Genomic DNA, 27,621 nt, shown 5'->3' on the forward strand with positions numbered 1-27,621 from the left:
GGTTTAAAATGACAGTCTCAAGTTCATTTAGGAAGAGAAGGCTAATTCACAGAAGCAGCCAGGCAAGCTTCCTTTCTCAGTAGGAATATTCCTACCCTCCTTCCCATGGCCCACCTGGGAGCCCATTTTGCCTTTAGATCCCGCTGGCAGAAGACCGACGATGAACTCTGTCGACATAGCATGTCCTTTATCCTGCACAGAGCCATTCGCAATGACTTCTTTCAGAGCTACCTCTACCTGCTGGAAAAGATTCCTCTGGGTAAGTGAGTCAGAGATACCAGATAAGGAGCAAGAAAGGACTGAAAATATTGCATGAGCTTGTGGGGTTTCTGGAAGAGAAGCTAGAACAACGGGCACTTTTCAGACGGAATCCTCAACCAGTGCTGGTGGCCTGAAGGGCTTCAATGGCATTCTTCTAGGGAGAGTCAAAATCAAATGCTGCTTAGCAAGGCAAGATTCTATTTTGGGATTTCCATGCTCCCTCAGGCATAGTGATTTTCTTCTCTGGGTGTCAGTTGCCTATCAGGCATATAGAAATTCACTTCTTGAGCTTAGAAGGACATTTTTAATATTTGCAAAAGCTTAAGGTTGGTCAGGGTTAGTAACTCTAAGATGAGAGAATTAGTGAAATACCATATTAAGTGAGGTACAGTGGTAGAATTAAAACGTAAGACTGCACAATAATAGATCAAAATGGGACTGAGGGGTGTGTGTGTGAGTGTGTGTGTGTGTATAAAATCTTCTCTGGACTTCTTGAGTCATAAGAACAGTCAAAAAGCCTAAAATGACAGATTTTAGTTTACTCTTTGAATATTAAGGAAAAAAACCTGGGTAGTAGTCTGCCTCTGCTTTCGTTATTTCCTCTAGTTTTCAGGGAATTGGACAATAGAGCAATAAAAAGCTTATCTGGTTTGTCTACACTACTTTTCTCAGCCTCTGTGAAAGGAGTTACTTCAGGGCATTCTAAGCAGCACTGAAGAGGAAATAACTCACAATTAAAGGGTGAAGGACCCCCCCTTAGATTTGTATTTTCCCCAAAAGCAGGAACACTGTGTATCAGGCCCGTCTATTTTCTTAAGTTCACTTCATGTGGCCGTAGTTTCCAGCTGTGTAAAGAGCTACATAATTCTTGGTTATACATTCAAGAAACTGGATGTTAGCAGCCTACAAAAGTCTTTTTTATGAATACATTTCTTTTGCATCTTTAATTCTAGACATACAAATACCTTCACCTCACATTTATACAGCGTTTGTGTAAAAACTTTCTCATCTATGATTTTATTGATCCTTACACCATGTATGTGATAGACAAAGTGTCATTGTTCCTCCCCACCCCTGCCACCCTAATTCCTCATCCAACCATTTACTTTTTCAAATGAGGGATAGAAAATTCAGAGATGATGCTAGCTCATGCAGATATAGTAATCTGAAATCAAGAACTAAAGTCCTGGGCTCTTTCTGGTAGATCAAATTGCCCATAAGTAAATCTTTTAGGACATTTCATCTTTATCAAATGGACAAATTAGAGCAATTTATCTGGTAGGTGATTATGTTCTAGTTGTTCCACACATGGGCAGAGCGTTGCTTTTCTGGAAATATTCTTTGGACCATACGTCACTGAGTCGTTTGGTAGTCGTCTTGTGTTAGACTGGATTAAAGATCAATGAAAATAACTGGGAAGAGGCTAGGAAGCAGACGACTGACAAACTTTAAAAATAATTATTAAAGAGAAAAGGAACTCATCCCTGAAAGTCTAAGATGAATTAAAAATTAAGAATAAAAATTAATAAGTGGGGCCGGCGCTGTGGCGCAGTAAGTTGATCCTCCACCTGCGACGCCAGCATCCCACATGGGCGCTGGTTCTAGGCCCGGCTGCTCCTCTTCCAATCCAGCTCTCTGCTGCGGCCTGGGAAAGCAGTAGAAGATGGCCCAAGTGCTCGGGCCCCTGCACCCACATGGGAGACCTGGAAGAAGCTCCTGGCTCCTGGCTTTGGATTGGCGCAGCTCTGGCTGTTGCGGCCATTTGGGGAGTGAACCAACGGAAGGAAGACCTTTCTCTCTGTCTCTCCCTCTCACTGTCTGTAACTCTACCTCTCAAATAAATAAGTAAAATCTTTAAAAAATTAATAAGTAAGAATAAAATATTTCTTCTGAAAACTCACTTGAGACAAGTAGACTATAATTTGAATTTGGCTTCAAACCTTCTATTATCTTTTCGACTTTGTAGTTCTTTTGATTTTATGTGGTTTTCTCTTTTCTGAATGTGCTAATGGTTTATCAATGATTTATATCTACTTAAAACATTATTGTAAAAGAAAAATCTTTTGACAAACTATTCCATGGATGCCCAATGTAAAACATAAGAAGAAGTGAAGCTTCACTGGGGGCAGGGAACTTTTCTGGGTGTATCCTGTTATCCTCATCAGTGACTCCTGGGGCATTTCCAGAGCACCTACCCAGTTCTATAAACGTGGTGTGGAAACGATTAGTCTATCCCAAGCCAAAGTCCACTTCATTTTATTTCGTTGCAGTTTTCCATAAAGAGGTGCTGCTTATTTTTTCTACCCGGATGATTCAGCCTGGGCCTTAGATTCTCCTGAGAGTCAATGTGCTAACCACATCCACAGTACTTTGTTGTTGATAGAAATCGAGGACTCCATTAGTTGGTACAGACTAAGTTATGCAAGAGTAACAAATAAGGCCAGAAATCTCAATGGCTGAATAGATCAAAGTTTATTTTCTAGTCTTGTTGTGTTGTCTTCTGCATGTGTTATTGGTGGGGGCCATATTCCACATAGACATTCAGAGATCCAAGAGGATAGGAGTCTCTACCAGTGGAACATCACCAGCCCCCAAGGCAAGGTGAGGGAGCAGAGTGCTTGGCTCTGAAGGACTTACTTACCTCTGTGTAGAGATCATTGCTCAGCACTATCAGGCCCTGGGTAATGTGAAGGGCACACTTGCACATTTGGTCACTAGTCAATGTTTCTACCACAAGGGAAACACATTGCTTTTCCATCTCTTCTTTCTGATCAGTTTAGCAATATTTCATGCCAGTGACATTTCTGGAATTTCAATTATTGCACTGCAGAAAACCTAAGCCTCCATAAGACAAGTCTATCTTCTTTGGGATTTTATAACCTGATAAAGGAGGTAAATTAACAAATAATTTTTCCTTTATCCTCAGAAGCTTTTTAAGTTAAGGGTGCTGGGAAGACAGACTATCCTCTTCTATGTTTACCACCCGGCTCTTTTGCAGCTCTTTCTTGTCGTGGCAGACACTGAATGTTTAGAAAGGAAACCGCATGTAAGTCTCATCTGCCAGGGTGACTTATTCCCATAGAGGTTCCCCCCAACTCGGCTTACCTCATTAAATTCTTGATTCCTCCACCCCTGGAAGTTATAACATATTTATGCAATGTATTTGCCTGTATTTGTTCCTCTTTTGGAGTCTAGTTCCCATGAGAATAGAGATGCCTCTATTTTTCCACTACCAGAGTTAGTTGTTTAGGGTTTACCATGGTTCCTGGCACATAAAAAGAACTCAATCACTATCTTAAATGAATTAAATGACCTCCCATTAATAAATAATGGCGTATCAGCAAAGTTCTAGTTCAAAATCTTCCATTGCTACTGCTGGAGAGGTGATGTCTGCAAGTTACTAAATGTCTATAAATATTATTTTCCTCAAAATTGTATCAGGGCCAGTTGAGGGAGTAAATGCAGGTATATATGTGAAAGCAAGCAGTCAATTCTCAGTGTGTGTCTTCTTTTCCTTCTGACCTGGGTCTGTGTTAGAGTCACCATGTATCCTCTCTAGACCATGAACTTAACTCAGTATATGAGTTTCAGGCTACAGCAGACACCATGCTTCTCAGTTTGGAGATAATACTCAGCCAGCAGAGACGCTCCCTCTGCAGCTCTGGTGAAGTGCTTTAGAGTTGGCTTGCCCTACTCTTGATGATTTCAAGACTTCATAGAAATGAAGCACTTCTTTCAAAAGCCTTGGGGAACCTTGGTAGGGCCTGCACAGAGAGTTTGTTGTCTGGGGTAATTGGAAGGAAGGGTGACTAACTAGATGCTTTGATTTTGTCTTTCCTTCCTTCCTCCCTCCAACTTCTTGCCTTAGACAGGCAGTTTCAGCCAGCAAGTAGGTTAATATGATCTAGTTACACCAGCCCAACTTCAGTTGGCGGCTTGGAGTGAATGAATTTTCCAAAGGTGACAGTTTGTGAACAAATAGGACACAGACTAGGAAAACAAATCAGTGTAAATCTCCAGTTTATACATCAGTGCTCAAAGTCTGTACACTGCCGAACGGGAGATGATCACATAGGTTAAACCTCAATAATTCTAGGACTATTCATATTTCTGAATACATAGAAGACAATGAATATTTTTAATTATATTTTCAAGAAGAAATCTAATACTCCTGGACATTGTTAAAGGCTTAGCCTTACTTCACATTAGAATAGTGGTTCTATGTAATTTAGCAGAATGATCAAAAGCATTGCATTTGAATAGACAAGGGCTCGCCTACAGCACTTCTTTTCTGTGTGATTTTTCTGATTCTTGTATTACTCATCTGGCAAGTGATGATCATAACTCCAATCTTGCAGAGAAACTGTGAAGATCAAAAGAGGTAATATGAAGAAATGATATGAAAGTGCCTAGGACAATGCTTGATATATAGAAAATATCCACATGTGAGTACTGCTCTCTCGTTGGTCCCTTTTTGGAAGAATCAGTCTCTGGGAAGAAAATTGAGAATAGTGTCTACCTTTTGCCATCACAAGTAAGGCCAGAGTTCATTAAAACATTTTCTCTAAAACATTTGGAATTCCCAGAATGAAACTTACCCTACGGCTAGTGGCATTTTTCAAGTTCATTTCATCCCTCTGGCAGGTTATTGTTGCACAACTCATTGTACATGATGTTTACCGTTCCATTTATAGTGAAAATTCTATAAAATAATTTTTCTTTTAAATAAATAAAGAAGATATAAGTTTCTTTTTAACTTAGCAGATATACACATATTTTCTGGTACCAAATGTGAGATGGAAGAGCTATGAGTACTGGATTTAAATTGGACGACAATCCAGTTACCTTCTTTTTTTCCTGTTTTTTTTTTTTGTTTTTTTTTTTTAAGATTTATTTTGTTTGAAAGAGTTACAGAGAGAGAGGGAGAGACAGAGACAGAGTCACACAGAGAGAGATCTGCCATCTGCTGGCTGACTCCCCTAAAGCTGCAACAGCCAGGGCTGGGCCAGGCTGAAGCCAAGAGCCAGGAGCTTCTTCCAGGTCTCCCACAGTGGTGGCAGGGGTGCAAACATTTGGGCCATAATCCTCCACTTTTTCCAGGCCAGGCCATTAGCTTGATCAGAAGTGGAGCAGCTGGGACTTGAATTAGTGCCCATATGGGATACTGGCATCACAGGCAGCAGCTTTACCAGCTATGCCACAATGCCAGTCTCTTCAGTTAACTTTTCTCTTTTTTTAAAAAAAAATTTATTTATTTCTTTGAGAGGTAGAGTTACAGACAACGAGAGGAAGAGACAGAGAGAAAGGTCTTCCATCTACTGGTTCACTCCCCAAAATGGCCACAGCAGCTAGAGCTGAGCTGGTCTGAAGCCAGGAGCCAAGAGCTTCTTCTGGGTTTCCTGTATGGGTGCAGAGCCCAAGGACTTGGACCATCCTCTGCTGCTTTCTCAGGCACATTAGCAGGGAGCTGGATTGGAAGTGGAGTAGCTGGGACTTGAACTGGCACCTACATGGGATGCTGGTGCTGTAGTCCAAGGCTTTAACCAGCTGTGCCACAGCACCAGCCCCTCAGTTAACTTCTTAATGCCTTAGTTTCTTCTTCTGTGGAAAGATATTTAATGTTTATCTTAGATATGCAGTTAGATAGAAATGCTTTGCATATGTATTGCATATATATGTTTGACCAATGATAATTACATAATGTATTATTTATATATGTTTGATCAAAGATATATTTGCATATATTATGTTTGATCAATGATAATTTTTAATTATTTGGATATGTGTAATTAGGAGGACAGATATTTCATGAACCATACCAAAGGTCTGACTTCCGTGTTCTGTGTTAATTTTCCCTACAATTGTTCACCACTTTGTGGAACCTATATATTATATTCAGAACAAAAAGCTAGCACTTATTACATGAATATCCAAAGAAGTTCTACTTTGAGTTAAGTATAATGGTAAATTCTGAGGTTACAAGGAAAATAAGGTATAACCTTATCCTGAAGTATTTATTGTAGAAGGGGGAATAGTACAGATAATCTGTTTTTAAAATGTAAGAATATAACAGAGATGACCAAAGGATTCGACAGAAATGCAGAGGAGACATGAGGGCTGTTGAATCCGATTCTGACTGTAAGATGCAAAATCTCACCATAAAACTTTGTATCTTGTATTTTGTCTTTGGTAAATTTGATAGTAGATCAAGCAGAGTGTTCAAGAAGCAACAGAGAGTTAGGAAGATACTCATCAAGCAGGTAAGGGATATGATGTGTGGTAGGATTTTGAATGGATGCCTTTCTGAACTGGGGAAATTGGATCACTCTTCTATCCCCACACCCTGTGCACCCCATCTTTTCCTACCTCATCTACATTGAATCCTGAAATGAAGTCATGAACACTGAACTAGTCCTTTGTTGAAACGGAAAATGTGTCCTGCAAGTTCAGGGTTGTACCTTATTATGAAGATGAGAAATACTAGACACCTAAAGTCTGTAGGAAACAAATCAAACATAAAGGGCTTATTTGGGAAATTCAGAGATTTGATAATTAAGAGTTTTCTAGCATCCTGGCATATCCAGATCTTTGAGTTCCACCAGGAAAACCAATACAGTCCTGCCTACCTGCCTAACTCTGTTGGTGAAAAATCAGAGTAAGGGAGGTAACATTTATTGAGCCACTACTCTAAACCAAGTATATTCTCATGCTTTTACACAAATTATCTCTTTCAATAAATGCAAAAATCTAGTACAATAGTTTCATTAACTCATTTTACAGCAGAAGAAACTGAGGCTAATGTGTTATCATACAATTAATTAGTGTTCAGACCTTTCAGGGAACTCCCCGGATGTCATACTCTAAGATACTATTTTTTCCCTCCATTCCTTCTTCCTCTCTCACTTTTCCTTCCTTCCACCCTTTCTCCTTCTCTCTTCCTATTTTTTAAAAGGATTTTATTTATTTATTTATTTGAAAGGTAGAGTTACAAACAGAGGAAGAGACAGAGAGAAAGGTCTTCCATCTGTCGGTTCACTCCCCAAATGGCTGCAATGGCCAGAGCTGGACTGTTCCAAAGCCAGGAGCCAGGAGCTTCTTCTGGGTCTCCCATGTGGATGTAGGGGCCCAAGTATTTGGGCCATCTTCAACTGCTTTCTCAGGTATTATCGGAGAGATGGATCAGAAGAGGAGCAACTGGGACACAATTGGCACCCATATGGGATGGTGGCACCACAGGCGGAGACTTAGCCTACTACACCACAGTGCCAGCCCCTTTCTTCCTATTTTAACTGTTATTAGGGACTTCAAAGTTTGTGAAAAGTTGAATTAAAAGATAATTTTTGGTGAAAAAAATTGAAATGCATGCATAGTTGTTTCATAATTTACATTTTCAATAAACTTATTGATGACTTCTTGTACCTCTTTAGTTGCTAAATTGAGAAGTGCCTACTTGCAAATATATTTTTTGAGAAGTCTTGTCCCTTTATAACGTATCTCTTAATTCGGTATTTTTTTCTCTTATAAATAAATGAAAGATCTCTGTGAGTGAGATCCCAGTGGAAAGAACAGGCCATCCAAGAAGGAGGTACCTTTCTCTGAAGGGAGGAGAGAACTTCCACTTTGATTATGGCCTTGTCTAAGTAAGGTCAGAGTTTGAGAACTCAAGAGGCTTCCATAGCCTTGGCAGCTCATGACAAGAGCCTCTGGTGATTACTGACGCCATAAATAAGAGTGTCAATTGTTAAATCAACAACAGGAGTCACTGTGCACTAACTCCCCATGTAGGATCTCTGTCCTTATGCGAATTAATGGTAAAACTAGTCTCCAAATAGTACTTTATACTTTGTGTGCCTGTGTGGGTGCAATCTGTTAAAATCTTTACTTAGTATATACTGAGTTGATCTTCTGTATATCAAGATAATTAAAAATGAATCTTAATGAAGAATGGGATGGGAAAGGGAGTAGGAGATGGGATGGTTTGCAGGTGGGAGGGCGGGCGGTTATGGTGGGAAAAACCGCTATAATCCCAAAGTTGTACTTTTGAAATTTATATTTATTAAATAAAGTTTAAAAACAACAACAACAACAACAACAACAAAAAAAAAATAAATAAAGGGCTAGCTTGACCCAATATCTTCAGCCTCAAATCCTTTAGAAATTGCTGCCTAAAGCTAGTCTAGTCACCTTCTGGAGACTTTCAGATCAGTTTTCAGTGGACAAGCAGATGTAACATCTGGATTAAAGAGGCTGAAGTAGCTCTATCCATCCCATTAAAAAAAAGCCTCCCGGGCTGGCGCAGTGGCGCAGCGAGTTGATGTCCTGGCCTGAAGTGCAGGTATTCCATATGGGCGCCGGTTCAAGACCCAGCTGCTCCTCTTCTGATCCAGCTCTCTGCTATGGCTTGGGAAAGCAGTAGAAGATGGCCCAGGTCCTTGGGCCCCTGCCCCAGAGTGGGATACCCAGAGGAAACTTCTAGCTCCTGGCTTCGGATTGGCGCAGCTCTGGCCATTGCAGCCATCTGGGAGTGAACCATCAGATGGAAGACCTCTCTCTCTCTCTCTCTCTTTTCCTTTGTAACTCTGACTTCCAAATAAATAAATAAATCTTTAAAAAAAAAGCCTTCATTTTATCAGCAACTTGAATAATATTGGCTTGACTTTTGGACCTGTCTCTGGTATTACATCAATATCTCCTTTCAGGTTTATATTAAGACTTTTGCATTTTTATTCTGTTTGTCTCAAAAGTTTTATAAGAAAAGGTAGTACAAATCATCACTTCAAGGTAAACTCCATTTCATTTTATCTTAAAGTCAGAAGTTCAGAATTTGAACAGAAAATCTCTTGCTACCTGAAAAAACTCTCTCAAAGGAGACATTTGAGAATTCTCTCAATTTTATCAACATTTCCCCTCTCTCTCTCTCTCTCTCTCTCTCTCTCTCTCTCTCTCTCTCTCTTTTTACTAGCCAAAATCAAAAGCATGCTTCATGGCTCACACTTTTTTGAAAGACTTTCCCTAATGGTTTTTTCTATTTACAGGTATCTGTTGGACTCCCTGGCATTTGTTGTTAGTCTCATTTTTTGGGCATGAGTTTAACTTTCCCTTGTTAGGTTTTATCTCTGTGAGAGGTTGTCTTTATGTTTCTTGTTTCTCTCAGTGTACACTCACTTGGATATTCAACTTCCCAAGAACGTCCACCAGATCTTTGTTCTCCTTCAGGGAAAATGCTTGTAGTCTGTTTTTCTTTTTGCAGTAAATAGAGTTGGAAGGTCTATAATGTAGGTAAAGAAGTAAGTATCATAATATGTAAGGAACTAATAGAGAATTTAGTCTCTATTAGATTACCCCATGTTTCACAGGGACATCGCTGTTTTATGGGAACAAACCAGTAGACTTATTTCTATAATAAAGACATGGGTTGCTGACTGCTTTATCTGAGTCAGCATGCACCAACGTAGGAGCTATCAGGAGGGAGAGAATCTGGGGCTGGCACACACCTCGTATTATTTTTTAGCGAAATGTTGCTGTCAATTAGGTGAAAATGAGAACTCAAGCCTGTAAACCATAAAAGTCCACCTGTTGAGTCTGACACCTGCTGAGCCTGGCATTCACTTGTGGTCTACATGCTGCTGGCATAATGGACTATTCCTGTTTCCAGATCACAGAGTTTTCATAGCCTACATCAACCAGTTGACCTAAGCAGGTGATGATGAGTGTGGCTGCTCTGTTGCTTTGGTTGGATCAAGGAGAGCACTGGGCTGTGACTTGCCCGTGTTCCCAGAGCAGTATTCAATCCTTGTAAGACTCTGTGATCTGTGATTTTCTAACCTCATTTTCCTAGACATCCAAAAGAATTTAGGACAATCATATATTTGAGATGGTGATACCTGATTTTTGTCACCCTTGTTGAATTTATAAGCATTTGAGTCACTTCCTATTTAAAGACACTTTACTAAGTGTGAAAGTCAGGGTGTTTACCAAGTGGTGTGCATCAGGGCTTTCCAGTGTTTTTGAATGTGAAGATACTACTTTAAATGTTGTGTTTCCTCCATCAGTGTATTATTTGTGTATAAACTGACAAAAACATCTATGTATTTATTAAAACTTTTTAATAATTTGTATTTTGAAAATAATGATCTATATATAATAGTTGGTATGTGTGGGAACATAGTATATAATATTGTTAGTCTTCAGAAACTGGTATACATGGAAACTGATCCTTGAATCCATTTCTGCAAATTCATGATCATTTAAGGTCCAAACACTGACTCTAGTGTCTTCAAGTTGAAGAAGGCATGAGTAACTCTACAGATATAGTCAGTACATGCAGTGATGTGTGTTGGATTTTAAGCTTTTACAATCAAACTACAGTTATAAAATTGCTGTCTAATTTAGAGGCAATATCAGATTTAGAGTTTCAATATCAGAATCTTGATGTTATCTAAAGAAAAACGTTCCTAGTTAAGATTAAATGATTTAAAATGATTCTATCTTTTAGATTCTTTCTACTCAAAATTATGCCACATTTTACTTTTGTTTTCTACATGACATTACCACGTCATATTTGAACCATGGTATTTTTCTTGGAACTTTGGATTATTTATTTATTTTGGTGGTTGAGATTAAAAATATGTCTAACTTCGAACATTTATAATATCCCCTTGTTTCTTGCTTACTCTGCCTATTGCATTGGATCCAGTTCATTCTACTTTTTGTAGACACTGTTTTTGTAGCCTGTGCTTTCTTTTGTTTTAAAAACTGATTTCTTCATATGTCTGATAAATACTTGTCATTCAGGGATTTCTTTTCGCTGGATTTCTTTGTTAATTGAATCTTCGTTAATCATGCATATTCTCTCATTTTCGTATGTTTTCTCCTATAATATAAACTAATTTCTTTCTAGATCTGATAAATAGCTGTCATTTTTGGATTTCTTTTCATTGGATTCCTGTGTTAATTGCGTCTTTTTACATCATGTATCTTCATTGGGCTGGGATATAGCTTCAAGAAGCTTCTGAAGAATGAATCCATGGGAGGTAAATATCTTTGGCAGTTTGGGTATCAAACTCAGCTTCAAAATAATTTTCCATCAGACTATAAATGGCAATATGTCATTGTTTTCCAGTGTTTCTGATGAGATCTGTGTTATCAGCCTGATTACAGTTTTGAATATAGGGTTGCCAGTAAAATATAAGATGCCAGTTAAAACTCAACTTATCATAGTCAACACATAATTTTTAGTATTAGTGTATCTCATATAATGTGTAATATTTCAGATGTACTTACACAAATAAATGAATCATTGTTTATCAGATCTAATTGTGAGTTCTGTATTTTTATTTGCTAAATCTGGCAACCATATCTGAAGGTCAACCACTTCTCCCCCTTGAAATAACTTTATGATCTTATTACTCTTTCTGTTTTGAAATTTCTTAAGGATATGTGTAAATATGATTTTTTAAAAAATTCATGCTGCTCAGTTCTTGTTGAATCTTATGATCCCTTTCAGTTCTGTGAAACTTTCTTCTACTATTTCTTTAATAATTTTCTTACCCCATTATATTTCTTTTCTAGAATCTTGCTTAGCTTGATGATGGACCTCCTAAATTCAGTCTTTATAGGTCTAGTTTTTTTTTAATACTATTTTCCATATCTGTGTTTTTGTTTTATGTTCTGGAAATTTACTTGGTCTTATTTTCCAAAGTTTTTGGTAATCAAAATGTCAATTTCAGAGAATTCTTTGTTATTTTTTTCCCATCTTTTCAGTGTCTTATCTTTGGTTAATAGATGTACCTGTTCTCATATTTCTTCAAGGATAAATTAGCTTTCTTGTTTGTTTAAATTCTCATCCATTTCCTGAATCATTTCTATTTCCTTTGAGGTCAATTCTGATTGTTTATCTCAATCTTTTCTTTCAGGCTGCTATTTTACTCTCATATTTTGAGATCATTGTTTATCCACATTTAAGAATAAAGGACAAGGTAAATGATTCTAGGTGATGAATAAGGTTTCCTCTGTAATGTACTTGTTCCCTAAATAGAAAGTATAACAATAATCTCTACATGTTCAAGTAGATCTTACAAGGCTCTGATGAGTGTGAGTTCTTGGACTGAGATGTTGGAATCTTCTATATGGCAAAATGAGTAGAGTTATAGGATCTCAGTGCTAATGACCTAGTTCTCCATAGTCGTTTTATTTATATACTTAGAGAAGAGACATATTTTTCTTTTGGGATTGTAAATGTGTTGCCGCTTACTTTCAGAAGGGTGCACTTGTCCTCTCGTATGGTTGTCCTGTAGAAAGACTTTTGTTTGATTTTCTCATTTATTAGACTTCCATTCTCTTTTGTACACTGCCTCCTATTGACTCTAAGTGGAATGTAATTTCTTCTTGCAACTATTGTGGTTCGAAAATATTTAGCTTTGTTCTTTCTTTTTCTTAACTTATTGAAATTTATTGACATCATGAGTGTCAATCAATGAGTCTCATTTTCTTCATTGTTATTGGATTTACTCTTCAAAGCATTTTTAGGGAGTATTGGGAGAGAGGGATGACAAATGCATGTCCTTAGCTTATAGTCTTGAACCAGAATATCTTCTTTTTTATCCACTTCTTACCATTTCCTCCAAAGTATTCTTTTAATGAAAATAATTTGTATCTGCATGATGGGTTTCTGGTTATAAACTATAGTTAAATAAACTTTCATTTACTCCTCAGAAGTTGAAATGCATGGTTTTATAAAAATAAATGTCTTAAAATAATTTCATGTTTTGAAATAATGAAATGATTCAGTATATTTGAATATGCCTAGTACACTACAAAATACATAATCTCTACTCAACAAATATTTTGTCTAATTCTTTGTAATACTTTATTTTCAGGAGATAGCGATCAAGTAAATTTCTGTAATATTGGTATAAAGACATTGGGATTTGTTTCATTTTAAAAAGAGATGAAAAATAGCTATCTCTACTTTGTTATTAGAAATAAAAATTAACTTTAAAATCCTCATAAAACATTTGGAGATCAGAAATAAAACTCTCCATGAAGCATGACATTTTTTATTATACTACAGCAAACATTGTTCAACTTTTATACAGTGGTAAACTATAGGTTTACTAAACTATAAAGTTATTAAATAAAAAATGCTACATGACTGTGATTTATAGCTGAGATCCTTGAAGATCAGAGGAGTTAATAAGTTTTCCCAGTATTACACAGTAAGTAAGTTGGTAACCCAGGATTCAAACTAAGATCTTCTGATTTCAAATCATTGCCCTTTCCTCCATAGCACAAGGTTATGAGCTTTTAAAAGGAGATACAATGCATGATAAGATTGAGGTTGTTCTACCATATAAATAGAAATAACTATTAATATTTAATTTGCAGTGAAACTCTATGCTTTAACAAGCCAAGTTATCGATGGTGAAATGCAGTTCTATGCAAGAGCCAAACATTTCTACCAAGAAGTACCAGCCACTGAAGAGGGTATGATGGGAAATTTCATTGAACTGTCCAACCCAGATATCCAGGCCTCTCGAGAATTTCTAAGGAAATTTGTTGGGGTGAGTTATCCAACTGCTGCTTGATGAGAAGACAAAGTTCTTACAAACATTGAGCTCACATGCATCTGTGTAATCACTTAAGTCAGGTTAAAGCCATATGGCTCAGCCAAGAGTTCAACCTAAAAGCCTGTTTTAAGATGTTCAGAAAGGATGGACCACGTCAAACCACTGGTTTATCCCACTTGACATTTTACCCTCCTAGCATCGGCTAGTCTTACATGCTTCAGGGGAAGATGAACTAGCAGTGCTTATATTACCATTTAGGGATTAAGAAGATGTCTCTTTTAGAGTCTCATAGATAAACAGTTGACACCCAGATGACTGATGAGCGACCATGCCCTTTGGGATCTTGAATGATTTATTGATTCCCTGTAATACAAATTAGATGTAGTAAGGAAATGCTTGCTTATGTTCACTATAAAAATGATAGAAATGGTAGAGTCCCTTTATATTATTTAATACATCGCTCAGATTTTGCCTTGAAAGAATGTGATCCTTTGGTGTTGGTGTTGGATGAATGAACCCTCACTTATTACTTTCATGTCATGTGGGAACAGATAGTAGAGTATAGGGACTGAAAACTTTCACTTCAAAGTCATCATTACACTTCTACTTAATGTGTAGGCAAAATTGGGCTTGTTACTCAAATGCAGTAAGACTCAATTTTCTCACCTGTGACTAGGACAGAGTGGCATAAAAGTTACATCATAGGAGAATGTGAAAATCAAAGAGATAATTCATGTTGAGTATCTGCTCTAATGAGCAAAATTACTACCCAATGAATCTAATTTATTGCTACTACTACTCATAATAAGTTTTCCTATAAGAAACTTATTCAGTTGTTGGGATAGGCTTAACTCACATAATAAAGCTGCTGGTGGTCCTACTGAAAACATAAAGTCCTAACTGGCAAAGAGTTTATTCCAATCCATTGTTAAGTAGGTTGTTTTAAAATTGGAGCTTAATTTATTCAGATAAAGGTACATTATAAATATTGGGATTTGGGGTTAGCCTGTCAGCCTGTTTAGAAGTATACTATTTAGAATATCCCTAGTGTTTTAGTAAGCTTCACTTCACATCCAAATTCCTTGGAGCACCCAGTGCCTGAATCTGTAGTCTGACAATTGAGAAAATATGATCAGGTTGGGATATCCACAGAGGCTGAAGGGTCTGGATCTTTGGGGGCTCCAGCAGTGTTTACAGGTCAGGTCCTCCTGGAGTATTTCTACATCAGTGTTGCTGACTAATTTCACGGAAAGCTCAAACTGACATTCGCTCTGCTACACACTTTTGAAGTGTTGTTTCATTTGCTCTTCAAAATATTTATTGGAGCTAAGTACTGCTATTAGCTCTGTTTTTATGGTTGTGGAAACTGAGGCTTGGAGAGGTCAAATAAGTTGTCAAGATCCCACATTTGGCAAGAGACAGAGCTGAGACTTAAGCCTAGCCAGGTCTGTCTGACACCAAACTCCTGCTATTAACCATGACATGTTTTTTCCATTTGTCTCATGAAGCAGAAAAATCCCTGCCTTGTGCGTGCCTATGTGTGCGTGTGTGTGTGTGTGTGTGTGCACCATAGACCTCAACTCTCCTTCAGTCTGGCTCGGAGCAACCCCTCCTACTTGCCTCATGGTGAGACCGACTTTGATCCCAAAGCATTTCAGAAGCTTAGTTAGTAATCCAGCTGTCTTGTCACTCTGTGTGGAATGCCAAGCTGACCACAGGGATGCTGGTCAGACAGAGCTCGTAAGCACGCCCACAGGCCAAGGAAAGGAAGCAGCCCTGTGCTTGCATATTTATGTTGGAAAAGATGCTGCCTGCTCCTTTCAAACAAACGTAAGGAATGCTTCTGAGCAGACAAGGCTCACTTGTGAAGCTGTGACCTCTAACTAAGAACAAACACAGTCTTTTTAAAGAAATGACATTTTGGTTCTTTGACCTTAATAATCTACTAAATTAGTATCCAGGTCAAGAAACAAGGAGTTAAAGAATATGGATATCTGACATGATTTATTCTTGTGTCAATTGGGAAAAGGCAGGTAGTTTAAAGTTTTACCTTCTTGCCAACACCTAGTAACATAGGACAGTGGGAAAAGGTATTTAAACTAGTTGCAAATGTGTGTATTTTAGTAAATAAGCAAATGATACCAAGATGATGTCAGTGGCATAGCAAATAATTTCCTTCGGTTTTAGCAATTCATAAATAGTAATCAATATTTGAAGGTATTTATTTTAGGTTTTTCTCAAAGATTGGATGACTGAAAAATCTGGGCCTATCTTGCCAAATTTCATGGTTTTTAAATAGTGGCATTAAATTATTTTATTTCAGTCTTCAACTCCACTGAATGGGTTTTAATATTGTTCAAAACAAAATAACAGAATAAAATCTAAAATGAAGTTATAGTAATATTTTATATGAACACAAGATTTTATAAATGAATGTGAAGATGAAAAAAATCTCATTTTGGAATCACGCTGGTCACATTAATGTAAGGGCATTAGATTTCAACATAATCACAGCTTCAGCAATCCTGGTATCCAAAAGGCCATAGCTGTTGTCCCTGGGATCAGTCTTTTTTTCTTTTTTTTTCAGATTTTTTTATTCTATGTAAAAGGCAGAGTTATGGGGGGAGAGAGAGAGAGAGAGAAAGAGAGAGAGAAAGAGAAAGTTCTTCCATCCACTGATTCACCCCACAAATGGTTGCAATGGCCAGAGCCGAGCCAGACTGAAGCCAGGTGAGGTGCCAAGGGCTTTTTCTGGGTCTCCCACGTGGGTGCAGGGGCCCAAGGACTTTGTCCATTTTCCAATGCCTTTCCAGGTGCATTAGCAAGGAGCTGGATTGGAAGTGGAGCAGCAGGGAATCGAACTGACAGCCATATGGGATGCCGGTGTCACAGGCAGCAGCTTAACCCACTGTGTCACAGACTGACCCAGAGGGATAAGTCTTTAAATACCCCTTCTTAGAGGAGCTGTAGGTGAATGAGAGACAGGGGAAAATCGCTGGTTCCAGGATATGGAAGACACTGCCAATTTGTAGAATTAAATGGAATGGAGGGAATCAGGCTATAGTGGAGAGAGGCTACAAGTACATAACATTAAGTGAAAGATTTCTTCTGTGTTTTCAAATAACAGTGATTTCAAGAATAACTATAGGCCGGTGCCGCGGCTCACTAGGCTAATCCTCCGCCTTGCGGGGCTGGCACACCGGGTTCTAGTCCCGGTCGGGGCACCGGATTCTGTCCCAGTTGCCCCTCTTCCAGGCCAGCTCTCTGCTGTGGCCAGGGAGTGCAGTGGAGGATGGCCCAAGTGCTTGGGCCCTGCACCCCATGGGAGACCAGGAGAAGCACCTGGCTCCTGCCATCCAATTAGGGTGGTGCGCCGGCCGCGGCGGCCATTGGAGGTGAACCAACGGTAAAGGAAGACCTTTCTCTCTGTCTCTCTCTCTCACTGTCCACTCTGCCTGTCAAAATAAATAAATAAATAAATAAAGTTAAAAAAAGAATAACTATAGACAATTATCACATTTTTTAAACTGGTGAAAAATACTAACTAGACAGAATATTCAAGGAAGTTCTATTTAAAATATTTCACCTTTCTGGACCTCATTTTCTTTGTCTGAAGAGCAGGGAATTAGATATCAGTGACTTAAAAATGCCAGTTTTTTTCTGGGACTTTTTCTTAGGATTTGTTTTTATTTGTTTGAGAGTCAGAGACAGAATCCTTCATCTGCTGTGTCACTCCCCCAATGCTTGGACTGGGGCCAAGGCTGGGATCCAGGAACACAATCCAGGTCTCCCACATGGGTGACACGGACCCAGTGACTGACCCATCACTGCTGTCTCCCCAGGTCTGCATTGGTGGGAAGCTGGAATTGGTGGGAGCCAGGAATGAAACTGAGGCATTCCCATGTGGGACAAGGGTATCTTCAGTGCTGAGCTAAATGTCTTCTTTCTTATTGAGGTTCCTTAAGGGCTTCCTTAAAGAATGATGGAAAGGTTGTGTGAGTGAGAGCCTGCCTCATTTTAACCAAAACAGCTTCAAATTTATTTATTCATTGAGAAAAAGGAGTTCAGCTGTTGTGACCTTCTTGAAGTCATCTGGCATAGATCTCTATGGTCTCTTTGCTTTATTGTTCCATGTTTCTACTTCTAAAACCACTTCCTATACTAACGAGAATAATAGGAGGCTTTTGGGGCCAAGAAATGATAAAAAGAACTTGGTAGGGGAGGGGCCAATATGGCCTTAGAGCAATAAGGTGTTCTGAATCACGCATGGCAAAATAGATAGTTAATAAGGAAAGGGGATAGAAGCCAGTGACAGAATTTCACACAGAGAAGCCCAGGAGTCCAACAGAGGCTGAGTGGGTCCATGCTGAGGGAGCAAAAAGTGGCATGGCAGAGAAGCTGAACAGGGAGACTGACCCCTGCCCCCACGTGGACCAAATGAGACATGAGGTTGTGAGTCCACAGAGCTGTAGAGAGCAGTGGGTAGTAGAACCTGGTGAACTGTGTTTGAAGTTCCAAGTGGGACAAATAGGGAAACAAACAGAAGGTTGGGTACACCCCTGTCATCTATGTCTCCCCTCTCCCCCTAACCAGACCTGCAACTGGCTGGGAGAAGCCCTATTTTTTGTTTACATCTTTGAATGTAAGCAGGGGGCTACTGCATTTGCCACCCGGGCACACACCTGTCAATTGTGGGGCCACTTCACAACACCCCCATCCAGGAACAAGGATCACAACATTTCAGAGTAATTTCCACCCCCACCATGAAACCTGTACAAAAAGAAGTCCTAAATATCGAAATCCCGAGCTCGTTTCATGCAGCAGTGAGAAGTGAGCCGGCCCCACTAGGCAGAGCTTAATGCAATAGAGCTCTCTATCTCTATCCAGAAGTAAGCAGGACTCCTGGAGCCTGGGCTGCATGCTTCCACTTGTAACACACAGACACATGGCAGAGGGAAATCTCACCACAAGCACCAAGACACATATTAAAGAGAAAGTAACAGGAAATGCCAAAAAAAAAAAAAAACAAAACAAAGGAAAGAGCCTTAATAAGAATAAAGAAGACAGTATGAGCCCCCCAAAGGAATACTACAGTTCTTCTTCAATAATAGAAGCTGAAGAAGAAGAGATTGAGGATATGCCAGAAATGGAATTCAGAAAATTGACTGTCAGATTACTTAAAAACAACCAGAAACAAATTCACAATCTAAATGAAAAGTGTTCCCAAGAAATTGAAATATTAAAGAGAAGTCAGAATGAAATACTAGAAATGAAGAATTCTACAGATCAAATAAAGAGTGCAGTAGAGAGCCTTAACAGTAGAATGAGACAGAAGAAAAAGTATCAGAACTGGAAGACAAATTTCTGGAAATAATATAGTCAGAACAAACTAGATCAATTTAGTATATATTAAGTAAAGAGTTCATCAGTTTGCACCCACACAGAAATACAAAGTGTAAAATACTGTTTCAGTACAAGTTATAGCATTACTTCACATTGGACAACACATTAAGGACAGATCCCATATGAGAAGTAAGTACACAGTGACTCCTGTTGTTGACTTAACAATTTGACACTCTTATTTATGGCTTCAGTAATCTCCCTAGGCTCTAGTCATGAGTTGCCAAGGCTATGGAAGCCTTTTGAGTTCACCGACTTCGATCTTATTCCGACAGGGTCATGAAAAAATGTTCAAGATCACTAGCAATCAGGGAAATGCAAATCAAAACCACAATGAGGTTTCACCTCACCCCGGTCAGAATGGCTCACATTCAGAAATCTACCAACAATAGATGCTGCAGAGGATGTGGGGAAAAAGGGACACTAACCCACTGTTGGTGGGAATGCAAACTGGTTAAGCCACTATGGAAGTCAGTCTGGAGATTCCTCAGAAACCTGAATATAACCCTACCATTCAACCCAGCCATCCCACCCCTTGGAATTTACCCAAAGGAAATTAAATTGGCAAACACAAAAGCTGTCTGCACCTTAATGTTTATTGCAGCTCAATTCACAATAGCTAAAACCTGGAACCAACCCAAATGCCCATCAACAGTAGACTGGATAAAGAACTTCTAATATCAATATCATTCACAGTACCTAAAATAAATCAAATATCTTGTAATAAATTTAACCAAGGATGTCAAAGATCTTTATGACGAGAATTACAAAACTTTAAAGAAAGAAATAGAAGAAGACACAAAATAATGAAAAAAATTCCATGTTCAGGGATTGGAAGAATCAATATCATCAAAATTTCCATTCTTCTGAAAATAATTTACAGATTCAATGCAATACCAATCAAAATACCAAAGACATTCTTCTCAGATCAAGAAAAAAATGATGCTGAAATTCATTTGGAAACACAGTAGACCTTGAATAGCTAAAGCAATCTTATACAGCAAAAACAAAGCCAGAGGCATCACAACACCAGATTTCAAGACATATTAAAAGGCAGTTATAATCAAAAAGCTTGGTACTGGCACACAAACAGATGGATAGACCAATGAAATAGAATGGAAATGACAAAAATCAATCCAAACATCTACAACCAACTTACATTTGACCAAGGATCTAAAACCATTCCCTGGAGCAAGAATACTCTGTTCAACAAATGGTTCTGGGAAAACTGGATTTCCACATGCAGAAGCATGAAGCAGGACTCCTACCTTGCACCTTACACAAAAATCCACTCAAAATGGATCAAAGACCTAAATCTATGACCTGATGCTATCAAATTACTAGAGAGCATTGGGGAGACCCTGCAATACATTGGCACAGTCAAAGAATTCCTGGAAAAGACCCCAGAAGCACAGGCAATAAAGGCCAAACTTAACAAATGGGACTGCATCAAATTGCAAAGCTTCTGTACAGCAAAAGAAACAGGAAAGTAAAAGGCAACCAACAGATTGGGAGAAATTATTTACAAACCATGTAATTCTGAAATTATAAGTAATTCTGATAAAGGATTAACAACCAGAATATATAAAGTGATCAAGAAACTCCACAACAACAAAACAAACAACCCACTAAGAAATGGGACAAGGACTTAAACAGACCTTTCTCAAAAGAGGAAATCCAAATGACCAACAGACACATGAAAAAATGCTCAGGATCACTAGCCCGTCAGGGAAATGCAAATCAAAACCACAATGAGGTTTCACCTCACCCATTCAGAATGGCTTTCATACAGAAATCAACAAACAACAAATGCTGGAGAGGATGTAGGGGAAAAGGTACCCTAATCCACTGTTGGTAAGAATGCAAACTGGTAAAACCACAATGGAAGACAGTTTGGAGATACTTCAGAAATCTGAAGATAGTCCTACCATACAACCCAGCCATCCCACTCCTGAAATCAGCAAATGAAAGAATTATCTGCACGTCCATATTTATTGCAGCTAAATTCACAATAGCTAAGACATGAAATCAACCTAAATGCCTATCAACAGAGGACTGGATAAAGAAATTATGGGATATGTACTCTATAGAATACTACACAGTGGTTAAAAAAAAAACAAAATCTGGTCATTTGCAACAAAATGGATGAATCTAGAAAACATCATGCTTAATGAAATAATCCACTCCCAAAGGGACAAATCCCATAGGTTCTCCCTGATCTGTGATAACTAACAAAGCACATAAAAGGAAATATGTAGAAATGTAATTGATGCTATAAGAAGCAATAACTTGAACATCCCTTGTCTTGACTGTTGAGGAACAGTTTATTATTTTTTTATTATTATTTTCTACTTCATACCATTGTTTGAACTTTTACTTAACATAAAATTTATCATAGGTGTATTAAGTCAATTGAAAATAGATCCCAGTAAATAATAAGAGTGGGAGTAAGAGAGCTATATAATAATAAGCTGAATAATAAGCTGTACAGTACACATTCCCAGGAACTTACCCTAAGGGTAAAGCTAAAAATTTGCTGTGGGATTCCAAATCCCATTAAGGTGGGTGGTACCAATGCCATCTTACGTGTTAAAGTGATCATATTAAGTGTGTGATTGATCATATAGATAGGATTAAGTGTCAAAGACCACATAAATAAGCCCAAGTGTCTGGTAATAGCAATAGATAGAATTAAAAAAAGAGAGAAAATTCCAACATGGGAAGCAGTCCACACAGCAGATTCATAGAATGACAAACGCCCTAAACAGCACTCTGACCTCAGAATCAGCCCTTAAGGCATTTGGATCTGGCTGAAAAGCCCATGAGAGCATTTCAGGCATGGAAAGCCAAGAAACTGTGTCAAAAATCTTCTACATGAAGGATCTCTATGAGACCCCAGTGGAAAGAAGAGGCCATCAAAGAAGGATGTACTTTTCTCTGAAAGGAGGAGAGAACTTCCACTTTGCTTATGGCCCTGTCTAAACACTGATGGAGTATGTGAATTCAAGAGGCTTCCATAGCCTCGGCAGCTCATGACAAGAGCCTCCGGTGATCACTGACATAAAAAATAAGAGTGTCAATTGTTAAATCAACAACAGGAGTCACTGTGCACTAACTCCCCATGTAGGACCTCTGTCCTTAATGAGTTGTACTATGATAATTAAGTGTAAAACTTGCTCTCAAATAGCACTTTATACTTTTTGTGTGTGTGCATGTGTGTGTGTGTAAATTGTGGAAATATTTACTTAGTATAGAGTTGGTCTTCTGTATATAAAGTTAACTAAAATGAATCTTAATGAAGAATGGGATGGGAGAGGGAGTAGGAGGTAGGATGGGAATTGGGGTGGGAGGGCATGTATCAGGGAGAAGAAGCACTATATTCCTAAAGCTATATCTATGAAATTTGTATTCCTTAAATAAAAACTTTCTTTAAAAAACTTGGTAATTAAGAATCTGTTTTTATATACAAAATTTCTTTTAATAAAGTCATTTCTAGTAGCTTAAATGAATTTCCTTACATTTAAATATACTTCGAAGATGGTGCCTTCTTTTCTTTCTCTCTCTCTCTCTCTCTTTTTTTTTTGGTATAGCACTCACAAAATAAACCTTTAGTGTAGGCCTTTATCTGAGTTAATTTAGATTAAATGAGTTGAATGAAGAACTGGCATAGTGTAAGTTATAATGGCAAACATATGCTAGTGAACTACTACTTACCCTCCTCATCATTGAGGCAGGCATCACTAATCAATCACAGATCTCTTTCTTGCTGAATGAATGAAGCTGTAGAATTCCTTTTAACATAGTATGAGACAGACACTACTAAGGAAATCAGACTTGCACTTGCAATGACATCTCTAAGGTAGAACTGGCTTTGGCTTTGAATTCAGACAATTCTCTTTCGAATTCTAGCTCTGCAGCTTGCTATGTATGATTAGAAATCTGAGTTTTTGCATCTCCAAAATGGGGCTAATAATCATTATCCTGTGGAGTTTTATTATTATAATAATTATTTAAGACGAAAAGCACTTACTCCATGTAAGCATTCACTGCTCATGGCTATTGTCCTACTTGAAAAGAAGCCAGAGTTGCCTCTCTTTTTGTTCTTCATGTATCTTTCTAGCATGAGGAAGGCCTTTGGGTGGAATGGAAAGCAGCTTTTTTGATGTTTCCCTTGCTTGTGCTCACCTTTGATCCGCAGCCAAATGTTTTCTTTTTCTTTTTTTTTATGCTTAGTTCCTGAGAAATCAAGAGTAAGCTTTCTCCATAAGATCTTGATTGGCAACTTCAAGTATCTTGTTACTGTAATTTCTAGCACGAAACCTATTCAGCAGCCATTACAATTATGGCCAAATAATTTAGACCAGCTGCATCTTTGTAAATCAGAAAACGTTTTTAATTTTATAGAAGCAAATTTGAGAAAGTTTGCATTGGCTGATTTCTCTCTCTACCAACCACCTCCCTATTCCCTCAGCCCTAGTTAATTCAGTGCACAGACCTACTTAAAATGACAATTTTCAGGGTTTTGAGCCCAGCAAATCATGTCGTTTCTGGTACAAAAAGCAGAAAACAATTTTTAGCATTAAAGGAGATTGCTGAAATCACCATTTATCCATGTGAACATGTTGTGTGCCATCAGGTAAGGATATGAAATAGAGGGCTGGCCCAGAGAACAGAGCAATTAGCATTCCTCAGCTCAGGTCCCCAAATTTACCAACCAGACAAGAGCAGGAGATAATTGAGAGTGCCCAAGTTCTGTTTTGAAAAAATATAATTTCAATTTTCCAAATATGGATTTTTAAAACTCAAATTTGAATGGATTTTTAAAACTCAAAAAAGTGTGACTGGTTATACATTTTTAGCTATGTTTTAACATACAGTACAGATTCATTTAACTGTGTATTCAACCCAAACTTACGATCACCAGTTTTACTTTCATAGGGTTACCAATGGCCCATTTCTTGGAGAAATTTTCCAAGTGCTTGAATCTAAGATACTATTTTTAAAGTTATTAGTTTACAGTTCTTTCAAAGACCTATATTTGCATAAAATAAGGTAGGTGGAATGAGATTTTTTTTATGTTTTTTAAAAAGGTGATTGAATGTGGAAGTGGGTACATGTCTGTAGACATTTGTCCAAACATTTAACTGTACATTTCAAATGGTGCATTTCATTATTGAAAACCGATGTAAATAAAGTCGGCTTACAGAAGTAATTGGAGGGTCCAAGACTCAGGGAGGGCTTCCGTGCTTGAAGTGCTCCACAAGGTACCTTTCTCCAGGGGCCTGGGAAAGCTGGAACAGACTGCGCCTTGGACTGTGGCTCTGGTATAGGACGAGTCAGCAAGAACGTGCTGCTGCCTGTTTTCAACAGTGTGGAACTGGTGGACATGATGGAGTCCTTCCTCCTCGAAGCCCAGAACTACCTGCAGGTCGAAGGTGACAAGGTGGAAAGCTACCACTGCTACAGCCTGCAGGAATTCACACCCCCCTTCGGGAGATACGATGTCATTTGGATTCAGTGGGTTTCCGGTTAGTCCTGCTTGGCATCCCTCTACCCTCTCCTCTTCTTAGCTAGAGAAGACAGCTGTGGGGTCTGCCAAGGACACTGGGGGAGATTTAGGTGGAGATGGGCTTAGAACAATTAGCTGGCCTCTGGTGTCACTGCCCTGGTCCAGTTCCTCACATTTTCCCCCTAACAGCCTCTGTACAAACCTAATTCTCACCCTAGTGAAAGAGTGAATACCTTTGGACCAACCTAAATCCTTGAAATTATGTAAATACTTGGTAAGAATTTAAAAGGTGGGGCTAAAAGAGTTTCATCCTCATTTATTGACAGAGCTAGATGTTCTTATATTTAAATCTCCAGGAAACGAAATGGCAGGGAAGTAGGTTTTGTAGTGTGTGTGTGTGTGTGAGACATAAAGGAGTATTATAATGCAGTTGGGTTATCCAGGGGACATGAAGGGACTCCTGGGCCGACAATCATTTATCTCGTGCTTGTGGGTAGATAATGCTGGCAGTGTATCTATTTCACAGACAGGGCACTGAGCCTCCTCAAAGAACATTCACGTTCTCTTATCTAAATTCTCAAAGCAACTAAAACAAGACCATTACTTAATTTGCGAATGGGTGAACACCTGACCCCTGGATCCTTCCCTCTGTGTCCTTCCCCACTCCTTTCCCCTCTGTCTCATCCTGTTCCCCCGTCTACTTGGCCCCGTTTGTAGGGTACCTAACTGATAAGGACCTTCTTGCGTTTCTTTCCCGGTGCCGAGATGGCTTGAAAGAAAACGGCGTCATCGTGCTGAAAGACAATGTGGCGCGGGAGGGCTGCGTCTTCGATCTCTCGGACAGCAGTGTCACTCGGGACATGGACATCCTCCGGAGCCTCATTCGCAAGAGTGGGCTGGTGGTGCTGGGCCAGGAGAAGCAGGAGGGCTTTCCAGAGCAGTGCATCCCGGTGTGGATGTTCGCACTGCACAGCCACGGACGATCCTGACCGGCGGCCGTGGTGAGGACCGGGTGGGACAGCCGCGCTTCGGGACAGGGGTATTTTTCCTCGGAGGTGCCCCTTGTCATGCTGACGGCAAAGGAGAGAAGGGATACAGTGCAAGTCTGGAAATGACTGATGACGTCATAGGTACAAATTTTCACTAACGATATCATGTCCACATTCTGAAATGCACACACTTAGATGTGCACGGACTCTATTGAGACATGTATATACTTTGTGGATTTTCTGAAAGAGGGAGTGAAACAGGAAAAGTACTTTAAAGAAATTACCTGGATGTATCTAGATTGTATGGGGCAGAGAGGGTGGGAATCAATGTCTAGAAATTCTAAGCTGTCTTGGTCCTGGCTGATGGGTGTTACAGCGGCATCGCCGATGGCTGGGAGAAAATCTAGACTCCATTCCTTGCCCTCATCACATTTCCTTCTTCTTTGGTACCATTTCTCTTGAACAAACTTCTTCCCCTAATTAAGAAGGCACTAGTCAAAATAATCGTATGAAAGCAAGTTCTTTACTCATTTTGTCTTAGTCTTTCTCTTGGCAGAAAAAGTATATAGTTTCACTTTCTACTTTGGGTCTGTTTTACTGCCTAATGATGTGATATGGATTCAGTTTGATAATAGGAGTCTGCCTTGCGGTGATGAGGAAGTGTCTCCTTTCAGGAGAAAGAGTGGAGTACCGGAATTTCAGCCTTGAACATATAAGCTAATGTCATTGATAATCTAATTTTAGTTATTAGCTTCCAACACTGTGTGCTTCATTGCAGCTGCTCCTAGTTGCTTGATTGAAATGAATGTGCGTTGGAAAGAGAAGCAGCAGAGGAAGTGATAAACCCGACAAAGGAGCTGGATTAACACAAGGCTTTTGTTTAATTAAAAATAATCTAAGAACTTTCAAAATGCAACTCAATTTATTTTAGAAGAATGTTTATGTGATCCCTTTGACTCCTAGAACTATCATTATGATCAATTGTGAACAGAAATTGATCACCGGGACTAGAGAGATGGCATTGGTACATGCCACCTTGATGGGATTGAATTGAAATCCCCTGGCACATTTCTAAGTCTACCATTTGAGGCAAGTCAGATTGAGCATGTCCCAAACTGTACATCTACTCCCTCTCTTATTCCCACTCTTATATATAAGAGAGACCACTTTTCAGTTAAATTTCAGCACCTAAGAATAATTGTGTGTTAATTACAGAGTTCAACCAATAGTATTAAGTAGAACAAAAGAAATACTAAAAGGGATAAAGTATTAAGTTGTACATCAACAGTCAGGACAAGGGCTGATCAAGTCACTGTTTCTCATAGTGTCCATTTCACTTCAACAGGTTTCCTTTTAGGTGCTCAGTTGTCACCGATCAGGGAGAACATATGATATTTGTCCCTTTGGGACTGGCTTATTTCACTCAGCATGATGTTTTCCAGATTACTCCATTTTGTTGCAAATGATCGGATTTCATTGTTTTTTTTTTTACTGCTGTATAGTATTCCATAGAGTACATGCCCCATAATTTCTTTATCCAGTCTACTGTTGATGGGCATTTAGGTTGATCCCAGGACTTAGCTATTGTGAATTGAGCTGCAATAAACATTAAGGTACAGACAGCTTTTGTGTTTGCCAATTTAATTTCCTTTGGGTAAATTCCAAGGAGTGGGATGGCTGGGTTGTATGGTAGGGTTATATTCAAGTTTCTGAGGAATCTCCAGACTGACTTCCATAGTGGCTTTACCAGTTTGCATTCACAGCAAACTCAGAATGGCAGATGTCTTAAACAGCATTCTGGCCTCCGAATCAGCCCTTAAGGCATTTGGGTCTGGCTGAAGAGCCCATGAGAGTATTTTAGGCATGGAAAGCCAAGACACTCTGGCAAAGCAAA

The 27,621-nt window shown here is 38.9% G+C and overlaps 1 protein-coding gene across 3 annotated transcripts; it reads left to right on the forward strand.

Annotated features, from left to right (window-relative positions):
- Window positions 1–27,349, forward strand: NTMT2 (N-terminal Xaa-Pro-Lys N-methyltransferase 2). Of its 3 annotated transcripts, XM_089299594.1 has the most exons (5): window positions 127–259; window positions 11,162–11,294; window positions 13,648–13,823; window positions 24,508–24,757; window positions 25,456–27,349. In XM_089299594.1, the coding sequence occupies exons 2-5, from the start codon at window positions 11,288–11,290 to the stop codon at window positions 25,725–25,727; spliced, it is 705 nt and encodes a 234-aa protein (XP_089155720.1). In that variant the 5' UTR covers window positions 127–259; window positions 11,162–11,287; the 3' UTR covers window positions 25,728–27,349. The 3 variants fall into 3 exon arrangements, with proteins under 3 accessions (XP_002715256.1, XP_089155719.1, XP_089155720.1); XM_002715210.5 differs by lacking the exon at window positions 11,162–11,294 and having other exon boundaries at window positions 1–259; XM_089299593.1 differs by lacking the exon at window positions 11,162–11,294 and having other exon boundaries at window positions 1–259; window positions 25,504–27,349.
- Window positions 27,350–27,621: the final 272 nt, after the last annotated feature.

Source organism: Oryctolagus cuniculus, chromosome 7 (genome assembly GCF_051225735.1).
Source record: "Oryctolagus cuniculus isolate XC-2025 breed Fujian yellow rabbit chromosome 7, ASM5122573v1, whole genome shotgun sequence".
Classification (NCBI taxonomy): domain Eukaryota; kingdom Metazoa; phylum Chordata; class Mammalia; order Lagomorpha; family Leporidae; genus Oryctolagus; species Oryctolagus cuniculus.

Coding starts and splice junctions, on each gene's coding strand:
- NTMT2 (XM_002715210.5), top strand. CDS start 106: ATGGCCCACCTGGGAGCCCATTTTGCCTTTAGATCCCGCTGGCAGAAG. Junction 260..13,647: donor GCTGGAAAAGATTCCTCTGG/GTAAGTGAGTCA, acceptor TTTAATTTGCAG/TGAAACTCTATGCTTTAACA. Junction 24,758..25,455: donor TTGGATTCAGTGGGTTTCCG/GTTAGTCCTGCT, acceptor CCCCGTTTGTAG/GGTACCTAACTGATAAGGAC.